Source organism: Malaclemys terrapin, chromosome 6 (genome assembly GCF_027887155.1).
Source record: "Malaclemys terrapin pileata isolate rMalTer1 chromosome 6, rMalTer1.hap1, whole genome shotgun sequence".
Taxonomy (NCBI): domain Eukaryota; kingdom Metazoa; phylum Chordata; order Testudines; family Emydidae; genus Malaclemys; species Malaclemys terrapin.
In genome coordinates, this window is record NC_071510.1 from 88,808,188 (window position 1) to 88,830,946 (window position 22,759).

Here is a 22,759-nt window from a genome sequence, read left to right on the forward strand (position 1 = left end):
ATAACATGTGTCCATGGGACAGTTACTACCCCACCATCCCAGTAAAAATCGAGATCCAAGGGAACACTACTGAGGTAGCAGCAGGTGTAGTCCCTAAATTCCCATACCTGGTGCTCATAGGGAGGGACTTCCCAGGGTTTGGAAACTTACTCCCAGTAGGGGGATTGGAGAAAGATGGGGACCCTAAAATTGATGAGGCATCCACAGCAGACTATCAACCCCCAATCTTCTCTGAAATATCCCCAGATTTATTCTCCACTCCCAGACAGGGTAGAAAGACAAAAAGGGAAAGAAGGGCAACTAAGGCCTTGGGAACCCGAATACTGACCCAAAGCCAGAGGGTCGCTCTCATAGGTAGGCGGATCCGCGCAGCTGAAAAGGAGGCCACGCAGGAGGGAGAAGCACCTGCGTCTGACCCCCCACCCTAATGCTTCTGAACCAGTAGAAGCAACAGAGACTGGGCCCCTAGATCTTGGGCAGATTAGCCCCGGGAGAGGAAATTTTGGACGGGATCAGGCAGAAGACCCAAGGTATGACAACATTAGGAAGGAGGTGACTGAAATAGATGGGGTTCCCGTGGAAGGGAAAACCCAGGGACCAGGACCCTACTTCATAATGAAGAAGGATCTCTTATATCAGGTTGCACCAGTACAGGGGCAGAAGGTACAGCAGATCCTAGTACCTCAAAAACACCAGAATGCTGTATTAAGTCTTGCTCATAGTCATCTTTTTGGGGGGCATTTGGGGGTAAAGAAGACCCTGGCACGAGTCCTATGATGGTTCTTCTGGCCTGAAGTACATTAAGAAGTGCGGAGGTACTGTGCCTCCTGCCCAGAGTGTCAGCTGCACAGTCCCCGTCCCCACTTGAGGGCACCTTTAGTACCCCTTCCCATCATAGAGGTCCCCTTCAAGCGAATAGCTATGGACCTAGTGGAGAAGATGGCTCGGGGCCACCAATATATACTTGTTGTTTTGGACTATGCTACTCGCTACCCAGAAGCCGTCCCCCTGCGGAACACGGCCTCTAAAACTATAGCCAAAGAGCTGGTGGGGATCTTTGCCCGAATGGGGCTACTGAAGGAGATATTAACCGACCAAGGAACCCCATTTATGTCGAAGCTAATGAAAGACCTCTGTGTGCTGCTCCATATACATACCCTGAGAACTTCGGTCTACCATCCGCAAACTGATGGGTTGGTAGAAAGGTTTAACTGAACCCTCAAGGCTATGATAAGGAAGGTGGTAAGTCGGGATGGGAAGGATTGGGACACCCTACTACCCTACCTTATGTTCGCTATCCGGAAGGTACCTCAGGCCTCAACTGGGTTTTCCCCCTTCAAGTTATTATACGGGCGTCACCCCCGTGGCATACTAGATATCGCCAAAGAGATCTGGGAAGAGGAACCCAATGAGGGGAGAAATATAATAGAGCATGTAATGCAGATGCGAGACCGGATAGCCTGGGTTACCCCTATTGTACGGGAACATTTGGAGAAGGCACAGGAGGCCCAGCGAACCCATTACAATCGCCAGGCAAAAGTACGCCAGTTCCAACCAGGGGATCGGGTTATGGTGTTGGTACCCACGGCAGAAAGCAAGCTTCTGGCCCAATGGCAGGGGCCCTATGAGGTGGTTGAACCCATGGGGGAAGTAACCTACAAGGTGCAGCAGCCAGGACGCAGGAAACAATAATAGATTTATCACGTTAACCTTCTGAAACCCTGGCATGCACAAGAGGCATGCACAATGGTCCAAAAAGACCTAACCCAGGAAAACAAGCCTTCCAAACAGGTGAGAGTGTCTCCCGATTTAACACCAGACCAGAAGAATGAGGAGTCTGAGATGATCTTCCGGAACCAAGATGTGTTCTCGACAAAACCGGGTCAAACAACCGAGACATATCACCACATCGTCATGAACCCTGGGGCCAGAGTAACAATGAGGCCCTATCGGGTGCCAGTGGCAAAAAGGGAGGAAATAAAAGCAGAAGTGTAAAAAATGCTGGAGTTGGGGATCATCGAAGAATCCCACAGTCAGTGGTCCAGCCCAATTGTGCTGGTGCCCAAACCTGATGGCACCACAAGATTTTGCAACGACTTCCGGCGAGTAAACGAAGTATCCCAGTTCGACGCATACCCCATACCTCACATAGATGAGCTAGTGGACCGTCTGGGTAATGCCCGGTACTTGACTACCCTAGACTTGACAAAGGGGTTCTGGCAGATTCCCCTTGCAGAAGACACAAAGGAAAAGACTGCGTTCTCTACACCAGAGGATCTTTTTCAATATACTGTCCTCCCTTTTGGACTACATGGGGCCCCAGCTACCTTCCAGCGCCTCATGGACAAGCTATTACGCCTGCATAATAGTTACGCTGCTGCCTACTTGGACGATGTGGTCATTCATACCCCAGACTGGGAAACCCACCTGGAGAAGGTGGAGGCAGTCCTTGATACCTTCAGGCGAGCTGGCCTTACAGCAAACCCTGCCAAGTGCGCTGTAGGTTTACAGAGGCCAAATATCTTGGCTACATTGTGGGAAAAGTTCTGGTAAAACCAAGTGAGCAAGTTAGAGGCCATCCAAAATTGGCCCCGACCAAGTCGCAAGAAACAAGTCCGGGCGTTCCTAGGTGTGGTGGGGTATTACCGACGATTTTTCCCCCACTTTGCCACAAGGGCAAGCCCCCTGACAGACCTAGTGAAAGCCCATGGACCTGAGATGGTCTGACGCAGGTCACCTGACCTGGTGAGATGGTCTGACGCAGCAGAGGAAGCATTCACAGACCTACGGACTGCCCTCTGCAGTAACCCCATACTGATAGCCCTGATTTCACCAAGGAGACGGTGCAGACGGATGCATCAGAAGTAGGGTTGGGGGCCGTTCTATCACAGATGGTCGGAGAGGCGGAACACCCAATTCCATACCTCAGTCGGAAACTCCTTCCAAGGGAACAAAAATATGCAGTGGTGGAGAGAGAATGCCTCGCTGTAAAATGGGCCATGGAAACATTGCGCTACTACCTGCTCGGACGCAGATTTGTCCTCGTGACCGACCATGCCCCTCTTCAATGGATGCAGCGGAACAAGGAGAAGAACACAAGGGTGACCAGATGGTTCTTATCCCTCCAACCTTTCCAGTTCCGTGTGCAACACAGAGCAGGGAGCCGTCATGGCAACGCCGATGGTTTGTCATGTGTGCACTGTCTGGCATCCCAAGCTGCCCAACCCCTTGGCGTTGAGCAAGGGGGAGGGATATGTGACAGACCCAGACCAATGGGATACAGGAGTCTGGTAGAGGGCAAATATACTGGTCACTGAATGAGTAGTTTTCTGTTCCCTAAGTGACCAGAGCAGGGGCTGCACTAGAGTAATCAGGAACCTGCTAGAACCAGTTAAGGCAGGCCAGCTAATTGGCTCCAGGTGTCCTAATTAAGAAGAAGCTGCTAGAATCAATTAAGGCAGGCTAATCAGGGCACCTGGGTTTTAAAAGGAGCTCACTTCAGTTTGTGGTGCGAGTGTGAGGAGCTGGGAGCAAGAGGCGCAAGGAGCTGAGAGGGTGTGCTGCTGGAGGACTGAGGAGCACAAGCATTATCAGACACCAGGAGGAAGGTCCTGTGGTGAGAATAAGGAAGGTGTTTGGAGGAGGCCATGGGTAAGTAGCCCAGGGAGTTGTAGCTGTCATGCAGCTGTTACAGGAGGCACTATAGACAGCTGCAGTCCACAGGGCCCTGGACTGGAACCTGGAGTAGAGGGCAGGCCCGGGTTCCCCCCCCAACCTCCCAATTGACCTGGACTGTGGGTTCTTCCAGAGGGGAAGGTCTCTGGGCTGTTCCCCAACACACATGGTGAATCTCTGAGGCAAGAAAATCCACCAATAAGCGCAGAACCTACCAAGATAGAGGAGGAACTTTGTCACACTGGGTTCAAAAAAGAATTAGATAAGTTCATGGAGCATAAGTCCATGAATGGCTATTAGCCAAGATGCTCAGGGATGCAACCCCATGCACTGGGTGTCCCTACACCTCTGACAGCTAGAAGCTGGGACTGGATGACAGGGGATGGATCATGGGATAAATTGCCCTGTTCTTTTAACTCCCTCTGAAGCATCTGGCTTTGGCCACTATCAGAAGACAGGATATTGGGCTAGATAGACAATTGGTCTGACCCAGTATGGCCGCTCTTCAGAATCTAGAGTACTATGTATCTAATTGGAGACGGTGCACATTTATTAGAAGTGTTTCAGAGAGGAGTGAAACGATGATGTGTTTATACTTGTTGTTAGTACTAATGTTGCCACCAAACTGTGACGGATTCCCTCTGTTACAGAGTGAGGGCAGTGACTGTGAATGTGCACCCAACGTAAAGAATTTTCCAGAGAACCAGACACTGATCAAGCGCATGATGATAAAATGTGCAGATGTAGCAAATCCTTGTCGCCCTTTAGAACTGTGTATTGAATGGGCTGGGAGGATTTCAGAGGAATATTTTGCACAGGTATGTCTTTTTATTATTATTTGAATACATCTTATTAGCTCATACACAAGTGCACACATACCATCCACTCTGTGCTAGTCACTTCAGAGTCCATCTAATATTCCTATAGATTCAAAATAGAAATGTTTTTAATCTACTTTTCTTCCACTACTAGGATCTCGCTGTTTCATACGAGAAAAGTATGCCCACATCTAAACCTTCAACTATTCATGACTAAGGCTCCGTGTTTGTCACAGATTCTGTGACTTCTGCACCAGCCCCGTGTGGCTGGCCCAGGAGCCGCCTGAGGAGCTCAGGCAGCCCCCAGGCCAGTCGCACTGGCTGCTGCTGGGCAGTCTTAGGCCCCTCCCCCCTAACCCCCAGCAGCAAGAATTTTGGGGGAGGTGGCTCAGGGCTTGGGGTTGGGGCTGCTATTCACCTGGTGGCAGCTCCTCTCCCTCAGCTCCCCTAGCTCCACATGCAGCCTCTGCCGGCAGCCAGGCACTGCCCCCACAGCTTCCATTGGCTGCAGTTCCCAGTCAATGGGAGCTGCAGAACTGGGGCTTGGGGCAGCATGTGGAGCTAGGGAGCTGGGGCCACTGCTTCCCAGTAGCTGGGTAAGGAGCCTGCCCCAGCCCCACCAACCCCCTCCCAGCACCCACGCCCCCCCTTCCCCCGGGCCGCAACTCGCCCCCGAGCACCTGCACCTCCTTCCCCAGCACCCACAGTGCCCCCCTGGGCTGCACCCCCTCCCCAGCTCCTGTGGCATCTCCTGAGTCTCCCCCGCCTTTCCCTCCCCCCGTTTTAGTCATGGGTAATTTTAGTAAAAGTCATGGACAGGTCATGGGCCATGAATTTTTGTTTATTGCCAGTGACCTCTCCATGACTTTTACTAAAAATACCCGTGACTAAACGTAGCCTTATTCATGACCTGCCTGTAGCACCAGTCTGAGTTTAGTATTAGGTTAGCAATGTGAAACTATTTGGAGAGCACTTTTATACTTCAATTGTTCTACTTTCTGTTATCGTCTCAGTCCACCTAGTCCAAGAGATAATTACTCATCATGTTACAATCGCCAATCCTGTTTCCACAGTCCAACCACTCTCCCAGATGAAGGTAGTAGAGTTGAATTCTGTGTCTGCAGGGAGATCTTAGTGTTCAGTAGAGGATACTTTTCCCTCTGTCATACTTGAACTAATATCTCAGCATGGGGTTATGCAGTACTATGTGATTGGAGGTGTTGTTTTTCAGATATGATGCAAGACCAACCACATGTGATCACTAAAGTTTCCATGGTAACCTTCATAAGAATAGGGACATGAGTCCTGCTTTCCTTCCTAACTTTCAATGCCATTATGCCTCCTCCAGACACTTCCTGCAGTTTCCTAAAAATGAAATGCTTTTCAGTTCCTCCTCCAAAGAACTGTGGACTATTAAAAAGCTGTTGGGTTCCACTCCACTAGTGGCAACATTTCAGCGGTGAGAGAAGTGATCTCTCATCCCAATCTCAGTGTTGGCTTTAGCGTAAAGCACTTAAATGACCGCTGTAGCAATGCAAAATATTATTTACCATGTGTGATTTCCCGAATAGTGTGCTCTAGGAAACTAAGAGCTGCACGGGAGACAGATGGTTGATACATTTCAGCTTTCAAAATCCAAATGGGAGATATAGCACGTGACAGTTCTCAGAATGTTTTGGCGTTCTGCTTCCACTGAGTGAAGCCTCTGGATACTTTCTAACCCTAACTCTTAACATGGACTTGTGTTGATTTAAAATATTATTTAAAAAAAAAAGTACCATGAAATAAAGACATTACAATTTAATTAGTACTTACTATCATCATGAGGTAGCAGCCGACTCTAGCTCTAGGTACTTGTCTGATCTGTCTTAATACTATTTATTTTTATAATTATAAAAATAAGTATAATTACACTTAAGGAAAAGGGCAAAAGAGAAGAGGGAAAAGATTTTCCTATTCGTATCTCTTCTGTACACCATGGACAGAGCTCTGTAGTGGGTCTCTAGCTAGGACTATGGAATAGGGCATGGTGGCTAGGTCAATACAGCAATGACAGCGGGGCCACACAATGAAAGTGGCAGGGTTAGTAACTTTATTATAAGTAGATTTGTTTTGTTTGTTTTCCCCCTACCAAAAAATAAACATGATCCTCAAACTAGTAGATTTTAATCCATTTTAACCAAGGACATGGCAATTCCTCCCCACACCCTCAAGGAATCAGTCACATTAAACTACTAGTTAGCAGTTTTTGTGTTCTGGTGATTGGCTAAAGAACCACTTATTGTTTTGGTCTACTTACAAATTCACCTAATCCTCCGCTTGTCTTCACCCTAGGACGGCAAAGGCAAAGCTTTAAAGGCTAATATTAGCTTTGTTTTCTACAGACAGATGAAGAGAAAAGACAGGGTCTACCAGTTGTAATGCCAGTATTTGATCGAAAGACCTGTAGCATCCCCAAGTCTCAGATATCCTTCATCGATTATTTTATAACAGACATGTTTGATGCCTGGGATGGTAAGAAGTTCTAAATTTTCTTCCTTCTCTGTTGAAGAGCAAATCCCTGTTACAAACTCGATATTATTCTCTCATGAATTCTCTCAAGCCCTGTTCCTTCTACTGTTTTCCATTTCAGTAACTGTGTCAATCCTGAGTATGCAGGAGGATCTAAATATTAGTTGTGTAAATTGCATTATTTATACTGAAATTGAACTTTATTGTAGATAATTTCAGAGAATCAAGTACTTTTAAAAATAAAACATTTTATTCACCTTGTTTAATGATTTAAGATGAAAATAGGTTTTGGGGGGTTTTTTTGTTTTTTTTTTTTTTGTTTGTTTGTTTGTTTTGTTTTTTTTAACCAACTTTTTCCTTTAGCAGAATATTTCTTCTCGGCCAATGAAAATTAAGATAGCTCTTCCTGTTCATGTACCAGAATCATTGATAAATCAGCCCAGTCGTGCTGTTGTTGTGAAAACAGCGCAGAATCTTGCCCCTAATAACACTACTTAATAGTAGTGCAACAAGTAAAAGGATGGCAAGGTTACACTCAAATTACCTGCCAGATTATAATAGTGTAAACATTAGGCCAAGTAAGGCTGGTGCGATCCTTCTGAACACTGCTGTACAAAGTTGAGCTATGCTATTGTTCCTTCTGTCCATTGCAGCATTTGCACATCTACCTGTTTTGATGCAACACTTGGCTGTTAACTACAAACACTGGAAAACATTAGATGAGTTAAAATGCAAGAGTCTCAGGCTTCCAGCGGAGAACAACAACTGAAGCAAAGAGAAGAAAACCTCTTGATCTACCAGTCACACTGTGAATCATTTACTAAATTAGATACAAGAGGCATTGTGTCTCCTTTAATATGAACTTACAAACTCTGCAGGAAGGAGAAAATATTTTACTCCTCACTTTTAAAATGCTCTAAATTCTACAAAAATGTTTTTCATCAAGGTATGTAACTGGAGATAAATAAATGGTCTTTGGAACTATCCTTTCAAGGCAGAACAGGTATTTCTAAAGCTAATTCGTAAAGTTTGTTTTAGTGCATTTGTTAAATCTTGTAACTGGTGCAATTTTATTTAGTGACTAAAATATACTATGTACAAATGGCTCTCCTACAAAAGTGTAATCTGTTCACCTGTGAAATGCAAACAGGTTATTCAAACACAAAATACAGTAAAAACCACCACAATTTGGCATAAATTTGCCCCCCTTACCGTAAGTAAAACTTTTAAAGAACTTTATTTCTAAAGAGAAGCTCTAGAGTAGAAAAAGTGAGGCTTCACAAATAGTTTCAAAGCCTACTGTTTTTAGAGAGGAACACTGGTCTAGACTGCCTACAAACTGTAACCGTTTGTTATTAATCAAACATAGAATATAATTTTACCTCTGTCATATTGCACAGATCAACCTGTTTCTCTCCTTTCCCATATAAACTCTTGATTGTTATTAAATCAGTCTAATTTAATTACATTTGTTATGTAGAGGGGATTTATCATGGTTCATATAATTGGTGCGATTCACTCTTTTCTCTGACATCATACAGAGGTTACCAGGAGACATTTTGTCATATTTTACATATAAGCCAATACAGCGTGGGATTGATCAACAAACTTTATAATAAAATGTTGTTTGTACACATGGTCACTAAGATTTTATTAAATCTAAATTTTATGGACACAAGGCCATATGTTGTGATATATATATATATATGAGTATGGACCTGTAGCTTTTTAAGAGTTTTCAGGTTATAAATTATAACAGCATTATAACTTGTGCTTTTTTCCCCCCTAATAGAATATGCTGTTTTATTAGATGATGTAAAAAGTATTCAAAAGATGTAAATAAGTTAGAAACTGAACATAGTATTTTCATTAGTTTTAAAATATGAAATTTATGGTAACGCTTCCAAAGCACAAATGCATATTTTTATACATCTCATTTTAATCACTACTTTGTGCAAACCCTGAGTTCAGATTTTAGACTTTGTTTAATACTAGCAAAACAGCTAACAGCAGTTACTGATTTTTAACACTGTGCACTCCAAGCTGCAGTCAAGAGTTGCAAGCTGTGACTTTATATAAAGAGGTAGCGCATTGCTCATAGAAAATACAGGACTTTGGACAAGCTCTATACCTCTATTTTGTGCTGTATCAAGTAGTAAACCAGGTAAAAAGAAAACAGACCTACTGCTATGGAGGAAAAATGATAATGATTGTAGTTTACTGCAGGAAGCTTACATAATGTGCCAACATTTTTTCTATGTTTTGTACGAAGTTATGTAAACAAATGGAAACAACATACAATTTCCATGCAGAGAAATGTATATAAGCTATATTTTTGTTAGAATTGTAATAGAACCTTACTTTTGTCATAGCTGAGGCACTTTGCTGTGTATTATAATGCTGCATTGTGTATATTTGAAGAATGGTGTTTTTGGTGAACTGTCTATAGTCATTATCCCCATGATGTACGACTACACAAAGTTTTAGCTCTGATTACATTTTTTCCCCAATGGATTTTTATTCAAATAAGTTGACTTCTAGGTTTTATACTGTAAAATGTTTGCTCTTCTCATTCTTTCATTTACAAGCAAGTGTTCTGCTAATGGTTATATCTTGAACCAATTATATGCTAAACGATTTGAGTCTTGTAGTTTCTGTTGGAAAGGGGGAAGATCTCCCATGAAACTTCAAAGTGTGTCACTTGAACTCAGTTTATTAAATACAATATCAGTTTTCTGACTACAAATGTTCTGTATAAAGATTTACTTCAACTTCTGATTGTCAAATTTTATACCAATTTCAAACTCTTGCACTACTGTAGGAAATGTTAACTGTTGAAGAAATAAAGCTCAACTACAGTTCTGTTCATCTGAAACTTTAATCTGCAGTCAATATTAGTTGTAAAACTCTACACTCTTTTCCCAACACATGAATAAACAAAAATTGGGGTTAGGCAAGGTAACCAGTAGTGGAATTATGACCCTGTGCAATAAAAGCTTTAGGCCATGTCTACACTACCACTTATGTCAACAAAACTTGTGTCTCACCCTTGTTGGTTTTTTATTTCTTCTGTCAGAGCTTCCCCCTGCTGGTTTTACCCTAGGAACGAGTGGCCTGGCCCTTATGCTTTAATTGCACTTACTGCAGCCTCAACTCAGCTAAATCCAGAATTACAAACTTTAAACCTCTCTCTTGGCTATCATGCTCTGAAAATAGCTGCCCCTGATTCAAAAGGAAGAGATGATAATCGAAAAGCTATGGCTCTGCTACTGCTGAAAGATGCATGACCACCATGCCCTAAAAACCTGTTTTTAAAGCTGCTGGGTTTTCTTCTGTGCTTACTTCTACTCAAGGGCACTTTCAGTGTAAATGGATTTAAAACCAACTTAAAGAAAAACTCCCCCAGATTTCTCTACTGCTGAACAAGCCATTTCCAGTCTCAGTTGAATATGGAGGTTCTCACATTCTAAAGAGCCCAGAGGGATTGCCAGTGTTTTTATTCAAGTCAAATGAACTGAGATGATGAAAAGACTAATCTAACTTGTAACTATACTTCATATTAAACACATAAATGTTACATAAGCCATCTCAGGTGCTTTAATCCCCACTAAGGTCACAACTACTGTGAGCTACCAGCATCCTTGTTGTACTAAGTTGGCAAAAAAGAAAAAGTGCCTGGCCATTTCTTCTCATCCCCTACTTTTGTGCACATTATAAATACTTAAACTACTAAAAATCATCCTACCTCACAGCATTTATGTTTATCAATTTCTGCACACCTTTAAATCCAGACCACCAGTCAGAAAAGCCATCTACTTCTGCCTTTAAATAAGGGATTATATAAATGAAACCTCTAATTAGTCTTCCTTAGCCCCGCAGTGTGGTTGGCTCTGTGAGAAAGTGAAAATCCCAACAACAAACTGCTTCAGTTATGATTCAACCAAGAATTTTAGCCTCTCTCATGCTGATCTCCATCCATGTTTCTTTAAAAGAAAATTATGGATACTAACAATCAATTATAATTAATACAATTACTTTCAATGGCTTAAAGAACAAACATGGCACTTCTGCTGAAGCAGCAGGCCGCTGTTTCAAACATGCAACATTCTCTTTTGGTTGTATAGAGTACTAGCAATTAATAATTCAAAGAAAGGGAAAAGACATCACCTTTATTGTATGGCATTTAAAAGGGAAGGATAACAATACATGTTATTTTCAATATTTAAACTTTTCAAATAGCAAAATTTCCTTTACACACATACACACAGCTCATGCACATCTACCTCTTATTCAACCAAGTTAGAACCTAAGCTGCAAATCATCATTTTGCTCTAATTTCTGAAATAATGTTAAACTGCGCAGTCTAGACTCTCTTTCTCCATCTTTCCACAAAATAATAAGGTGGTCAGCAGAGCATGTCACCAGGCCAAGTTCACTAAAGTACAGGAACATCTGCAATGAAAACCATTAACATGATCATGCTGCACATGTAGATTTAGGCAAGTTGCTTATTTTCAGCTTTGTGTGAGACGGATCATCGGGGAGCCCACAATATTTCTGTTTAAATGCAGAATAATGTTTTCCACATATGTGAGATTTCATACAAAGTTTTCCATATCATATGTAAACTCTTTGATACTAAAATGTGAGGCAGAGATAGCAGAAAAAACAAGCTGTGTCACAATAATAATCTCAGGTTCTTATATAGCATTTTTCATCAGTAAATTTCAAAGCATTTTAACAAAGGTCATTCCCATTTTACAGATAGGGAAACTGAGGCCCAGCAATGAAGTGACTTGCCCAAGATCACCCAGCAGGACAGTGGCAGAACCAGGAAAAGAACCTAGGTCGCTGGACAGTGCTCTAACCACTGGGCAACACTGTCTCCCACATCACATCAGGGCCTATCTCAATGGGCTGGGGGACCTACACACCACTAGCGGTCATACAATAAGTGAGAAGATGGCAACTTCTTCAGGCAGCAAAGTGTGCCTAGCCAAGGCAAACACAGATTGACACAGGAAAGTGGCCCAGCCAGAAATGCTAAAGAATGGCAGAAAGGGAGTTTACAAGATAATTAGGGCTGACAAATGGTGCTACTGGCAAGTATACAGCGTGAAGCAAGGGAAGCCCCTCAAGACCTCTCTTCATGGACTATCAACAATCTGCCAACAGTCAAGAAGCAACAAACAGTAAAAGGAACCAGGAATGGCAAAGCAGCAGATGTCAAACTGTCATAATATGAAAACAATTCAGTTCAGCAGTCAGAGGAACATGTCATGAGGCACAACTATCTCACAGTTGGAATATCCTGATTCCTCAACTGATTAGGAAGATTCTGTCCTGCAGAAGCATTCAGCCAAAGGAGTCTGTCACAGCCTGCCTCCTCCAGGAACAGCCATAGCAAAGTTACCAACAATGGGGACTCTCCCAAGTAGAAATACGTCAAACCCACAGCTTTGGATATCATGTTCCACTGGCAACTTTCATCATGCAGGCTAGTTTTCTATCTTAAACAGCTCCAGTTTGCTTGGAGTTAAAAATTTCCCCCATGCAAAATGCTGCAGCAAACAGATCCAGCAATCTGGATAAAGTCTATTGAAGAACAAACAGTTGCATAGTGGCATGGGGGTATTTCAGTGATTGATTCACATGCACTCTCCGCAGGAAATGGCTGTGGCTTGCTGTGAATTGGATGTGGCTGGAGTTTTTAAGCAAATGTGAATTTTTGCATGAAAATCAAATACAATCATGGGAAAACACTGTTTAGAGCATAAGGTACATTTTATCCTTGGCTTTGTTTTGTTACAAAGATGCAAGTGGGACAGCAGCTCCTGGATTTGCATGTTATGCCAGGAAAAACCTCACTTCCAGAATTAAAGGGCTAATAATATATTAATTGCCATTAAGTGTGGTTACACTAGACCTTCTCAACTATGGTGTAAAAAAGAACGGTCTTCTACACAATGACTGCCCCTTCCTTATTCTCTACCTTCTTTCCTGTTTGTAAAGATAGCAGGGAACATAAGAACGGCCATACTGGGTCAGACCAAAGGTCCATCTAGCCCACTATCCTGTCTTTCAACAGTGGTCAATGCCGGGTGCCCCTGAGGGAATGAACAGAACAGGTAATCATCAAGTGATCCATCCCCTGTCACCCATTGCCAGACTCTCTCTTCTGGTTATAGAAAGGTCCATCCCATCAACTAGCAGGAAATTCCCCACCCCTAGTGCTGACAATTATATATTTTAATTGTTTTATATTAAATCCTTGTTGGTGATAGATGTGGGATGGAAGAGGCCCTTTAACTAGGTTTTCTACCTCCCCAACCAACTCTTTCTTCCCCAGATACATAACGTTTCTTTCTTATGCTGAAATTCTGTAACAAGAAATAGATACCCTTGTTGGTGGTCATCAGACTGCAGAACCATGAAGACACAAGAAGGTGCAGGTATTTAAAATAAATCACTAACATTTTACTGGGCAGATAGCATGGAGTGATACCTGATTTAAAAAGGCAGATATAAATCACACTGTATACATGAGGGACATTGCTTTCAATCAATAGCCAAAAGAAACATTTCTGTAAATGTTTATGGTTGATGAATGAAGAAAGGATTTTCATAAATCTTACAGCACAGAAGGCTGCTTAACAGGTTTTATGTATTATAGCCCCCTGGGTTGGAGTTGGAGCCTGGAACCTGCATATCCAGGTTCCCAACGCCAGTTTCTGAGATCTTCTGAGGACTCAAGTAAAGGTTACCTAAGAAACCTGATAATGCAGAAGGTGATATTTTCTATGGCTTCTATTTCTACAGCTCTCCTCTTGGAGCTGTAATTGTTTTAATTCTTATCTAGATTTTGCACCAGTGGATTTGACTTCTCTCACATTGCACAATAAATCTAGACATTATTTTGCCCCAGACATCTTAGTGATGTTCTCGGGGTTTCTCTTTTTTGAGAAACTTGCTGTGAACCACACAAGGCCAAAGCGCAGGCCTCATGCAGAGCTGCAGCGTGACAATCAGATTCCCAGTCTCCCGAGCCATCTAGTCAGAAATTACAGATGTTTAAGAAGAAACATTACCAAAATTACAGCATTAAATAAGATTCACGTTTTGTTTCTCTTACTAAATTCCACATACCTGCACGGCTGATGAATGCCCAATCAAATCACCAATAAGCTCCAGGGAATATGATGTAGTGCTTTCTTGCACTTTTTTAGCAGTTTGGCTTGCTTGTTTGTTGGCCCTTCCAAAGCCCCACATGTTGAGAAACCCTGGGACACATATAAAGGAGAAAATCCTTCTTTCCATTTTGGCAAAGGCTTGTATTAATATTTGATTAATTAAACACTATACTTACTTAGAGGACTATGGGATAGTCACTTAACTCAAAAAAGACAACAGATGATGTGTAATAAAACATTTCTGCACCTGCATTAAGACCACACACTTCTTAAATCAGTGGGTAACAGAAACTTTAGATGCTGTCCCCCTTAGCAGGCCTGTCATGGCAGACAAGTTAAATTACCCGCTTGGAATGTAACTGGGATGAGACAGTGAAGAAGGTTTAGCACAGAGAGAAGCTGCCCAAATGAACCCAGGAGACAAAGGTGTATAGTGCAGTGCTATGAGGCTTACCTCTACTCTGTGCTGCCTAAATTGATTGGTTGTCCTTAAATGGAACGGAAAGGGAGGAATGAGGCACTGATGTCTCTCCTCAGTGACGTGCACAAACACATCCATGTTTGTAAATAGCTAACAAGCTCAAGTTTCTGTTCCTGCACTATCCACCTATATATTCTCCTTCCTACTGAAAACTATCACCCAGAGGGACTTGAGGACCAAAAAGCTCTTGTCAACTGCTCCTCCAGGACTGCTCTCACCAGCTGCTGCTGCTCCCAGATATCCAGAAGCAGCTGCAAATTCAACTTCCCTAGTTATGAACTTAAGCAAGAAGGGGCAGGAAACTCCATAATTCACAACATGGACATAATCTCTAGCCTTGCTGCTGCTGTTTTCCCCACATCCTATATGCACTCTCTCTTATCCAGGCTGATTCTCTGTAGGCTAGTACTCATTTATGCCCCAGTCTCCAAAAGACACTGGGTAAATTGTGTAACTGTATTGACAGAATTGAAAAGATTGGGTGTCATCTATCTATAGACCGAAGACAGGGCTGGATTTAGGGGAAGGCAACCCAGGTGACCGCTGGGGTGCCAGGTGTGGGGGACGCTGGGCTCGGGGTGCGGGTTTTGTTGTTAGCGACAAAAGGGAAAATAGAATGTTTGAAGTCAAATGTTTCAGATATTCCGTATGTGGATTCATTTTTCACCAACTTCCTAAAATGTTCTGGACCTTTCTAGAATCGTGTGGAACCTTCCAGACTTCCTGAGAACTACATTTTCCTTGAATCTCCTAGAATGTTGTCAGCCATGCCCTCATGGGAAAATAAAGGGCAGGGCATCACCAGTCCGTCATTGAAATATAAGAACAAAGTGAAGTGAGAGCCCAGGTGTGACACTGTGAACTTTGTTTTATTGTGTAATTGTGGGGGGAGGGTGCCAAAGACTCTCCTCGTGTGGGGTGCAATATGGTCTAGGGCCAGCCCTGACTGAAGATGACCCAACCTATACTTTCTCACTAACCTTTCGATCAGCCCAACAAACACACTGAACAAGAAGGGTGACAAACTGGAATCCTGTATGAGAGAGACGACACGACAAATGACGCTCTGGGATCACTCAGAGAAAAGAATAGAGCAGGGATCAGCAACCTTTGGCACACGGCCCGTCAGGGAAAGCCCCTGGCGGGCCGGGCTGGTTTGTTTACCTGCCACATCTGCAGGTTTGGCTGATCGCAGCTCCCACTGGCCTCGGTTCGCCGCTCCAGGCCAATGGGGGCTGCAGAAAGCGGCGCGGGCCGAAGGATGTGCTGGCCGCCCTTCCTGCAGCCCCCATTGGCCTGGGACAGCGACCCGCAGCCAGTGGGAGCTACGATCGGCCAAAACCATGGATGCGGCAGGTAAACAAACCGGGCCAGCCCACCAGGGGCTTTCCCTGGCAGGCCACGTGCCAAAGGTTGCTGATCCCTGGAATAGAACAACTCCATCTACCCCCCCACCATGTAGCCCCATGTAGCATGTGGCATCTTCACCTGCTCCTGATTATAAAAATTATGTACCTCCTATATGAGAACATAAACAATCTTACATTATATAATACATCATGTATTGCATCACAACTGAGCAACAGCTCAGATTTTGAATACTGAATATAGAATATTCATAGTGAACTGTTTCTAATCAATACAGAGAGTAAAAAAAAAAGTCTTCAAAAATTAAAAATAAGTTAGAATGACTCTCTGAGGAAGCTGTGATCTGCTGGTGAATATTCTATGAACAGAGAAACAGGCTTAAATATACTCACTCAGTTTCAGCAAAGACCCTAAGGAAGAACAAATACTAGAAGGGGAATCTGTGTGGTGGATCTCTGCAACCAGATGGAACCCCAGTGACTTCAACCGGGCTCCTCACTGTACAGGGGGCTACCTGGCTAGAGCTCAATGCAGGAACTTTGTAGGTGAGGCTATGCATACCAGCTGACTGAAAGTCTTGAGATCTTTGCTTATAAATTCCGGGGGAGAGCGAATAAAGGAAAAAGAACATTTTCTGTGAAAGCTGCCAGCATGTCATTGTTTCATTTTTTTATGCTATGCTCAGGAGCTTCTAGTTTTGTATGGTCAATTTTGGGATCCACAGGTGGGTGGGTATTTGTTTGTTATATAACCAATTCTCTCTGGAGCTATAGACAAACCTGTTGGAACAGGCTCAGCTGGAAGCTGCTGCTTTTCACGTAGCTCCCAAATGCGAACACTGCCATCTTCTGAACAGGATATCAACTGCCTGTCCAACCAAATGAGGAATTATATTGAAACAGAACCAGCATGGATACATATTAGCACTGCAGGTACAATAAGTCCCCCAAGATTCTACCCAATTGTATTACCAGTAACTCTTAAGAATTATTATTTAACATGATGCTGAGAGATCTCTTGCAAAAGGACAAATTACAGTGAACTCAGGAAAATTAGTATAAAACGATACAAATTTGCAATCCCATCTAATGCTTTTAAAAACGTACTGCTTTATAAAAACAAATGCAAGCTTTGATCTGCAAAGACTAATGCATGTGTGTAGTCTTAACAACTTTAACCATGCAAGTAATCCAATGGAGTGAGTCTATTCACTGCTTAAAGTTAAGCACAGTGCAAGTGTTTGCAGGATCAGGGCCTTATTTTACCTTCTGATAGACAGCTCCATAAAACAGTAGTGGAGAACGGCAACATAGCTGTTAGATAGAGATATCCACAGCAACCAGCTGTCTTGTCTTAGCTCTATTTTGATGGATTTGTAACTCATGTGTAAATATTAAGCTCCTGCTAGACACTTGGCACTAAATGACAAAGACTGGGAGTGATTATTTTCTGTTCAATATTTGTTCATTAAATTAATTAGGCTGGTTTTGAGCAACAGAAATGTTTAAATGAGTTTGGCATGTGGCTTTGTTTTGCTTTATTAAAAGCAAATGTGAAAAGATATTTCCATAATGTAGACTAATTATTTTGCTAGATTTGAATTTAAAAAAGCAAAAGGAAGCTGTGTACTAAGCATGCTGAATTCTATTATTCCACTGCAAATTATAATGGTGTATTTTCAAAACAGAAAACAATGTTATTTCTTATGGCAGATCAAGCCAAAGATCAGGTACCCTATGCTGCCTTGGGAAGTTAAATGTAGCTTTGCAGGTTGTCCCTAGCCACCTTTCTGAGCCTTGCATTTCTTTACTGCATTACAAAATTTACCATGACTTGTACCTGTTTGGAAGTTTTGCAATGTGCAATACAATGGAGTCATGAGCAGTTCTCTGGCAGGCAATCACACGCTTCATTTGAAGGTTATAGACATATATGCCCTTCCCAACAGCAGCAAACACACACTGGAAAGAAAATTCAATAGAACATCATACAGATACAGACATAAAACTATTACTTTGTGTAATAGATTTCCAGTGGTACTATGACATTATAAAGCCACTGCTACTGGGCTCAACCTATTCTTTTAATCTGCATTAATGCACTGCCTTCTGCAGTATAAAAAATATCAAACGATTGGGAAAGCTTTGACACTTCCTGGATGAGAGAGGAAGATTGCTTAATGGGTAGGAGATTTTACATATCATCGCAACAAAATTAGTACAGCATAAAAATGTTCTTGTAATTACATTTGAATTCCTCTGTATGCTGAATTCCAAGTTGGCTACAGTGATATAAAAAATTCACAAAGCACAGCAACTGTTTCTTTTATGGAATATTTTTATTCAAAAATGTGTTAACCGATTGTGATAGGGTGTGCTGCCCACCCGGGTCCTGCAGGGAAAGCTGCACAGATGAGTTACTGCAGGGAATGGACCTTGGCTGCTGTGTAGAGGGTCCCTGAACCAGAACCTGGAGTATAGGTTCAGGGCCGGCTCAAGGGTTTTGGCCACCCCAAGCAGCCAAAAAAAAAAAAAAAAAAAAGCCGCAATCGCGATCTGCGGCGGCAATTCGGCGGGAGGTCCTTTGCTCTGAGCGGGAGTGAAGGACCGTCCACCGAATTGCCGCCGAATACCTGGATGTGCCACCGCAAGTATCTGCTTGCCAGGCTGGTGCCTGGAGCCGGCCCTGATAGGTTAAGCCCGGTGGCACTGTGAGACAGTGAAGCAGAAGACTGCCTGAGACTGCTGGAGAGCAGGAACCTTGATGCACTCCTCCTGGAAGGGGAAACTACAATAAAGACCTGGCCAGAGGGCTCAGTCATGCAGAGGACGCTGCGGTTCCTGGAGCAAGAGAGGGGTTGTAGAGGAGAAACTGATGGGGTATAACCACTGGAAGGAGCATTGGCCTTCCTGAGTTAATCCCAGAACCACCAGGAGGCAGCACAGTCCACCGGTGAGTAGAGAAACCCATCACAAATTGATGGGTAACGTGGGCAGGATGGTCACCTCCAACACAAGGGATCAGGAATGGACTGTGCCTCACAAGATCCCCAGGTGAGGGGCAGAGAGACACTATAATGCGATTGAACCCTGCAGCAAGGGTACATAACAGAGAGAGAACCGCTAAAGGAAGGCAAAAATGAAATGCCCACAATACAGACTTTCTTTGCTGCGGGAAGATGTCCCCTACTATGGTGCATGGCAGAATTTCTGCTCCCACAGTGGGTAGATAAGAAGCAACGGCGATAGGTCCCTGTTATGTGGGGATAGATATTAGAGAACCAGCAGAGACTGTGTGAAACCCAAGTGTATTTACAAGACTGTATGGTGCAGGTAGCTTGTCAACAGCAGCAGCTGTACAGAATCCCTCAGGAAAGAAGCAGGAAAGGTGCTCCAGGACTAGGAGGCCAGAGGCCCAACCCCAAAGTGTTATGGCTGTGGGAGCAGGGGGCACCTGAAGAGGGCGTGCCCCTATTTGGAGGGAAGCAAAGAGCCTTACTAGGAAACAAGGACTAAGGAGAGGGCCCAGGGAACACCACCCAATAAGTGACTGGGTTGGAGGAGGACCTGCTTTTGGTGTGGGAGAAAGGGCTATATAAAGAGGCATTGACCTCACAGGGGAAAGAGAGCCCAGAAAAGGGCAAGGGACTGAGGCAAGAGAGAAAAGAGACAGAGGCCCGTAAGGAGCTCATAAGAATAGTGGAGAAGCCCAAGAGGCAGGTAAAGAAATGTGAGGGGAAGAAAGAGCCTCTGCATTAATTACTGTCCTCCCTGGAGGCCTAACACTGAGATGAACCACAAAACAGTGAGAACTCAGAGCCTGGGAGCAAGGAGGACTCTGAGGGGGTGGTCCAGGTGAGAGAGAAGCTGTTAACTGCAGAGCAGGCCTGGGTGGAGGCTGCACAGGACCTGCAATTCTATCAAGAGAAACTCAGAGATGCTATGGAAGAAGAAGATAAGTCTCTGACCATGAGCTACAGCCTAAGACAAGAAAGGGATGACCTGAGAGCCCAGCTGCAGCAAGCACAGGTAGGTGATTTAGAGTAGAAGAAAACCTGCCCACCCCTGGTTTGCAGCTTTGAGGGGAGGGTGTGTGATGAGGTGCACTCCCCACACTTGCCTTGCAAAAGCTGAATTGGGCCAGGTGGATCCAATCATCTAATTAGGCTGCGTGGGTGGGGGGGAGGAGAGCTTTAGGTGGAATGCAGCTACTTACAGAGAAGCTCACCTGGGAGGGACAGGTGGAGCTTTTGTCCAAGAGAGGAAATTAGAAGCAGAGGGGGCTGCAGGGAGAAGGGGGGTTTATAGTGATGAGTTACCTAGAATTATTCCCTGGGGGGAGGGAGTAAAGAGACTGGCAAACACAGAGGAGGAGGAGGGGGGGGAAACTAGGAGGGTTGGAAGTGGCTCAGGGAAAGGCAACAAGATCCAGGGAACAGACCTTGGCTACTGTGTAGAGGGTCCCTGAGCTGGAACCTGGAGTAGAGGGTAGTTCCCAGCTTCTCCTGCCTGCTGCTGTGGGAATGGCACTGAGGCAGTGAAGCAGAAGACTACCTGAGACTGCTAGAGCACAAGAACCTTGATCCACTCCCACAGAAGGGGAAACCACAATAGTGACCTGGCTGGAGGACTGAGTCACAAAGTGGCTAGGGCGTAATGGCTTACTTTCAACTCTGAGCAGCGATGAGTAGAGCAACCCATCACACCTGCCTAGGCCAATTCTAGTTTAAAAGTACATGTAGAAAGAAGAAACTCTAATAAGTAAGTTTAATATCTCAAAGAGCAAGAAGAACTTGTACACAGGACCAATTTGTATAAACTATAAACACTAGCAACAGCTCTGGAGTTGTCATGCACAAAAGAGATTATTTATTCAATTTCACTGCTGGCTTTATCACCAATGATTTGACAAACTTTTCTTTCCTCAATAAAGTATCTGAATGAGTTTGCAGGAAAACAATATGTTCTGAGGTATCTTAATACCATTTTACCTGAACTATGGGGTTTGGGCCAGTTTATTTCAACAATTTTTTTATCACTATTATTCTTTATTTATGTTGTGGTAGCATCAAGAAGTCTCATTAAGGAAAATGAGCCCCAGTGAGCTGGGCTCCTATAATGAAAGACGGTCCCTGCCCCACAGAACTTCCATGTATTGCAAAGGCTGGAAGCACTATCGTTACAGCAGTTATATTATCTTAGAGTGTAGGGGTGCTGTACAACTACTAAAACATAACTGTACAGTTTCCCCTCATTATGTAATGATGTCTGGTTTGCATAATCACTGTATTCCACTTGGATGGCAGCCATTATTAGCTATAGGGCAGTATTCTGCAGAATCACTTTACAATTATTCTCAATAAATGTACTGTGAATAGACAGATCTGTCTGGGAACTTTTTCCCAGTATTCCCAGCTGGTCTTGTAAATTTGGCAGAACCAAGCAATTAGACCTAAAGTGGCCATTTTGTACCTGTTTTACCTTCCTCTCTTCCAGCTGATGAGTACTGAGATCCTCTTATGTTTCCCCTCCAGCTTTCCCACTCTTGTACCTCATAAGACAGAACATTCTCACAAGCTACTATAGTCCCTCTGGGTCCCATACCCAGAAACAGTTACCCATATAGAGATGCTTCCTCACTCAAGCCAAATAAAGCACAGATAAATAAAGAAAATTATTTTAAAAACAAAACATCAGGCTGCATAACAGGGAAATACTTTTTGTTTAAAGTATTTAAAAACCCTTTTGACTATTTCTTTCAGGCCAAATCTTACTCGCCATGTGAACTGTGCAGTTGACTTCAATGAGGACTAGCTCTGATCCTTCCTCTAATCCATTTCCTCCTGTCTACAGGCCAGCAAGTTTCTCCTCATTTCCACAATAACTATGCTAGATTTGGATTTATATTGGTTACCTCAGCCCCTCCCTCCCAATTTAATTTTGAAATTCAAATATATTGTCATTATTCTGAGGTGAGCCTTGTCAACCAGTAGGGAGGGGAGGAGATGAAGAGCGTAAGGGGAAGAGCCAACAGGGTTTTTTTTGTTGTTGTTGTTGTTGTTAAACAATTTCCCTTTCAGCAGTTTGCAAGCCCGTCTGGGGGATTTTATCCTTTCACTTAAAACTTGATTTAACTAAACATGCCCTAACAATAACAATTTGAGGATGCTTTATTGCATACAAGGTAATAATCATGTCCTGAACTGAGTTTCTTGGCAAGAACGCACACTCTTGTGTTATCACTGATATGTTATAAGCAGCTCTACAGTTCTTTGCGACCTTTTCAATCAACTACATTGGCCAAGTCTCTTGGAACAAAGGCAGGAACACTTTTTACTACCTTGTATAGACATGTTCAGAGTCAAGAACAGACTGTAAATATGCTCTTTGTTTAATTTAGTTTATTAATTTTAAAGTGCCTACAGCTAGAACTGTCTGAGAGGCAAATTTTGAGTTGCTGCTCCAAACAGCTGGAATAACTTCATTTCACTGAAACAGGCACCTACCTTGTTTGGTTTTTAAAACCAACTTTAAACACTTATTAAATCAGCCTTTGACAATTGAAAACAAATTAAATTGTAATTGTTCACTGTTGCTGTCTGCTAGCTCTCAGGTTGAGTCTATTGACTCTCTGTACTGAACTACTTAGAAATAGCATTTGGAACCACTGTAACCTTGTTAGTCCAATGAGAAAAACATTAATACTATTAACAGAAG

At 43.3% G+C, this 22,759-nt stretch overlaps 2 protein-coding genes across 3 annotated transcripts in view; one reads left to right on the forward strand and one right to left on the reverse strand.

The window, feature by feature from the left end:
- PDE8B (phosphodiesterase 8B) overlaps positions 1 to 9,872 on the forward strand; it is a 159,775-nt gene extending 149,903 nt beyond the window's left edge. For both annotated transcript variants that reach the window (XM_054031931.1, XM_054031930.1), the window contains exons 20-22: positions 4,326 to 4,493; positions 6,878 to 7,007; positions 7,658 to 9,872. In XM_054031931.1, coding sequence (XP_053887906.1) covers positions 4,326 to 4,493; positions 6,878 to 7,007; positions 7,658 to 7,773 — 414 coding nt within the window. In that variant the 3' untranslated portion in view covers positions 7,774 to 9,872. The remainder of the gene's footprint in view (positions 1 to 4,325; positions 4,494 to 6,877; positions 7,008 to 7,657) is intronic.
- Positions 9,873 to 11,158: 1,286 nt separating this feature from the next.
- Positions 11,159 to 22,759, reverse strand: part of WDR41 (WD repeat domain 41) — a 34,216-nt gene continuing 22,615 nt past the window's right edge. The window contains exons 10-13 of the mRNA XM_054031932.1: positions 17,883 to 18,004; positions 16,823 to 16,911; positions 14,151 to 14,284; positions 11,159 to 11,456 (exon numbers count right to left, since the gene is read on the reverse strand). Of these exons, the coding sequence (XP_053887907.1) occupies positions 11,304 to 11,456; positions 14,151 to 14,284; positions 16,823 to 16,911; positions 17,883 to 18,004 (498 nt within the window). The 3' untranslated portion in view covers positions 11,159 to 11,303. The remainder of the gene's footprint in view (positions 11,457 to 14,150; positions 14,285 to 16,822; positions 16,912 to 17,882; positions 18,005 to 22,759) is intronic.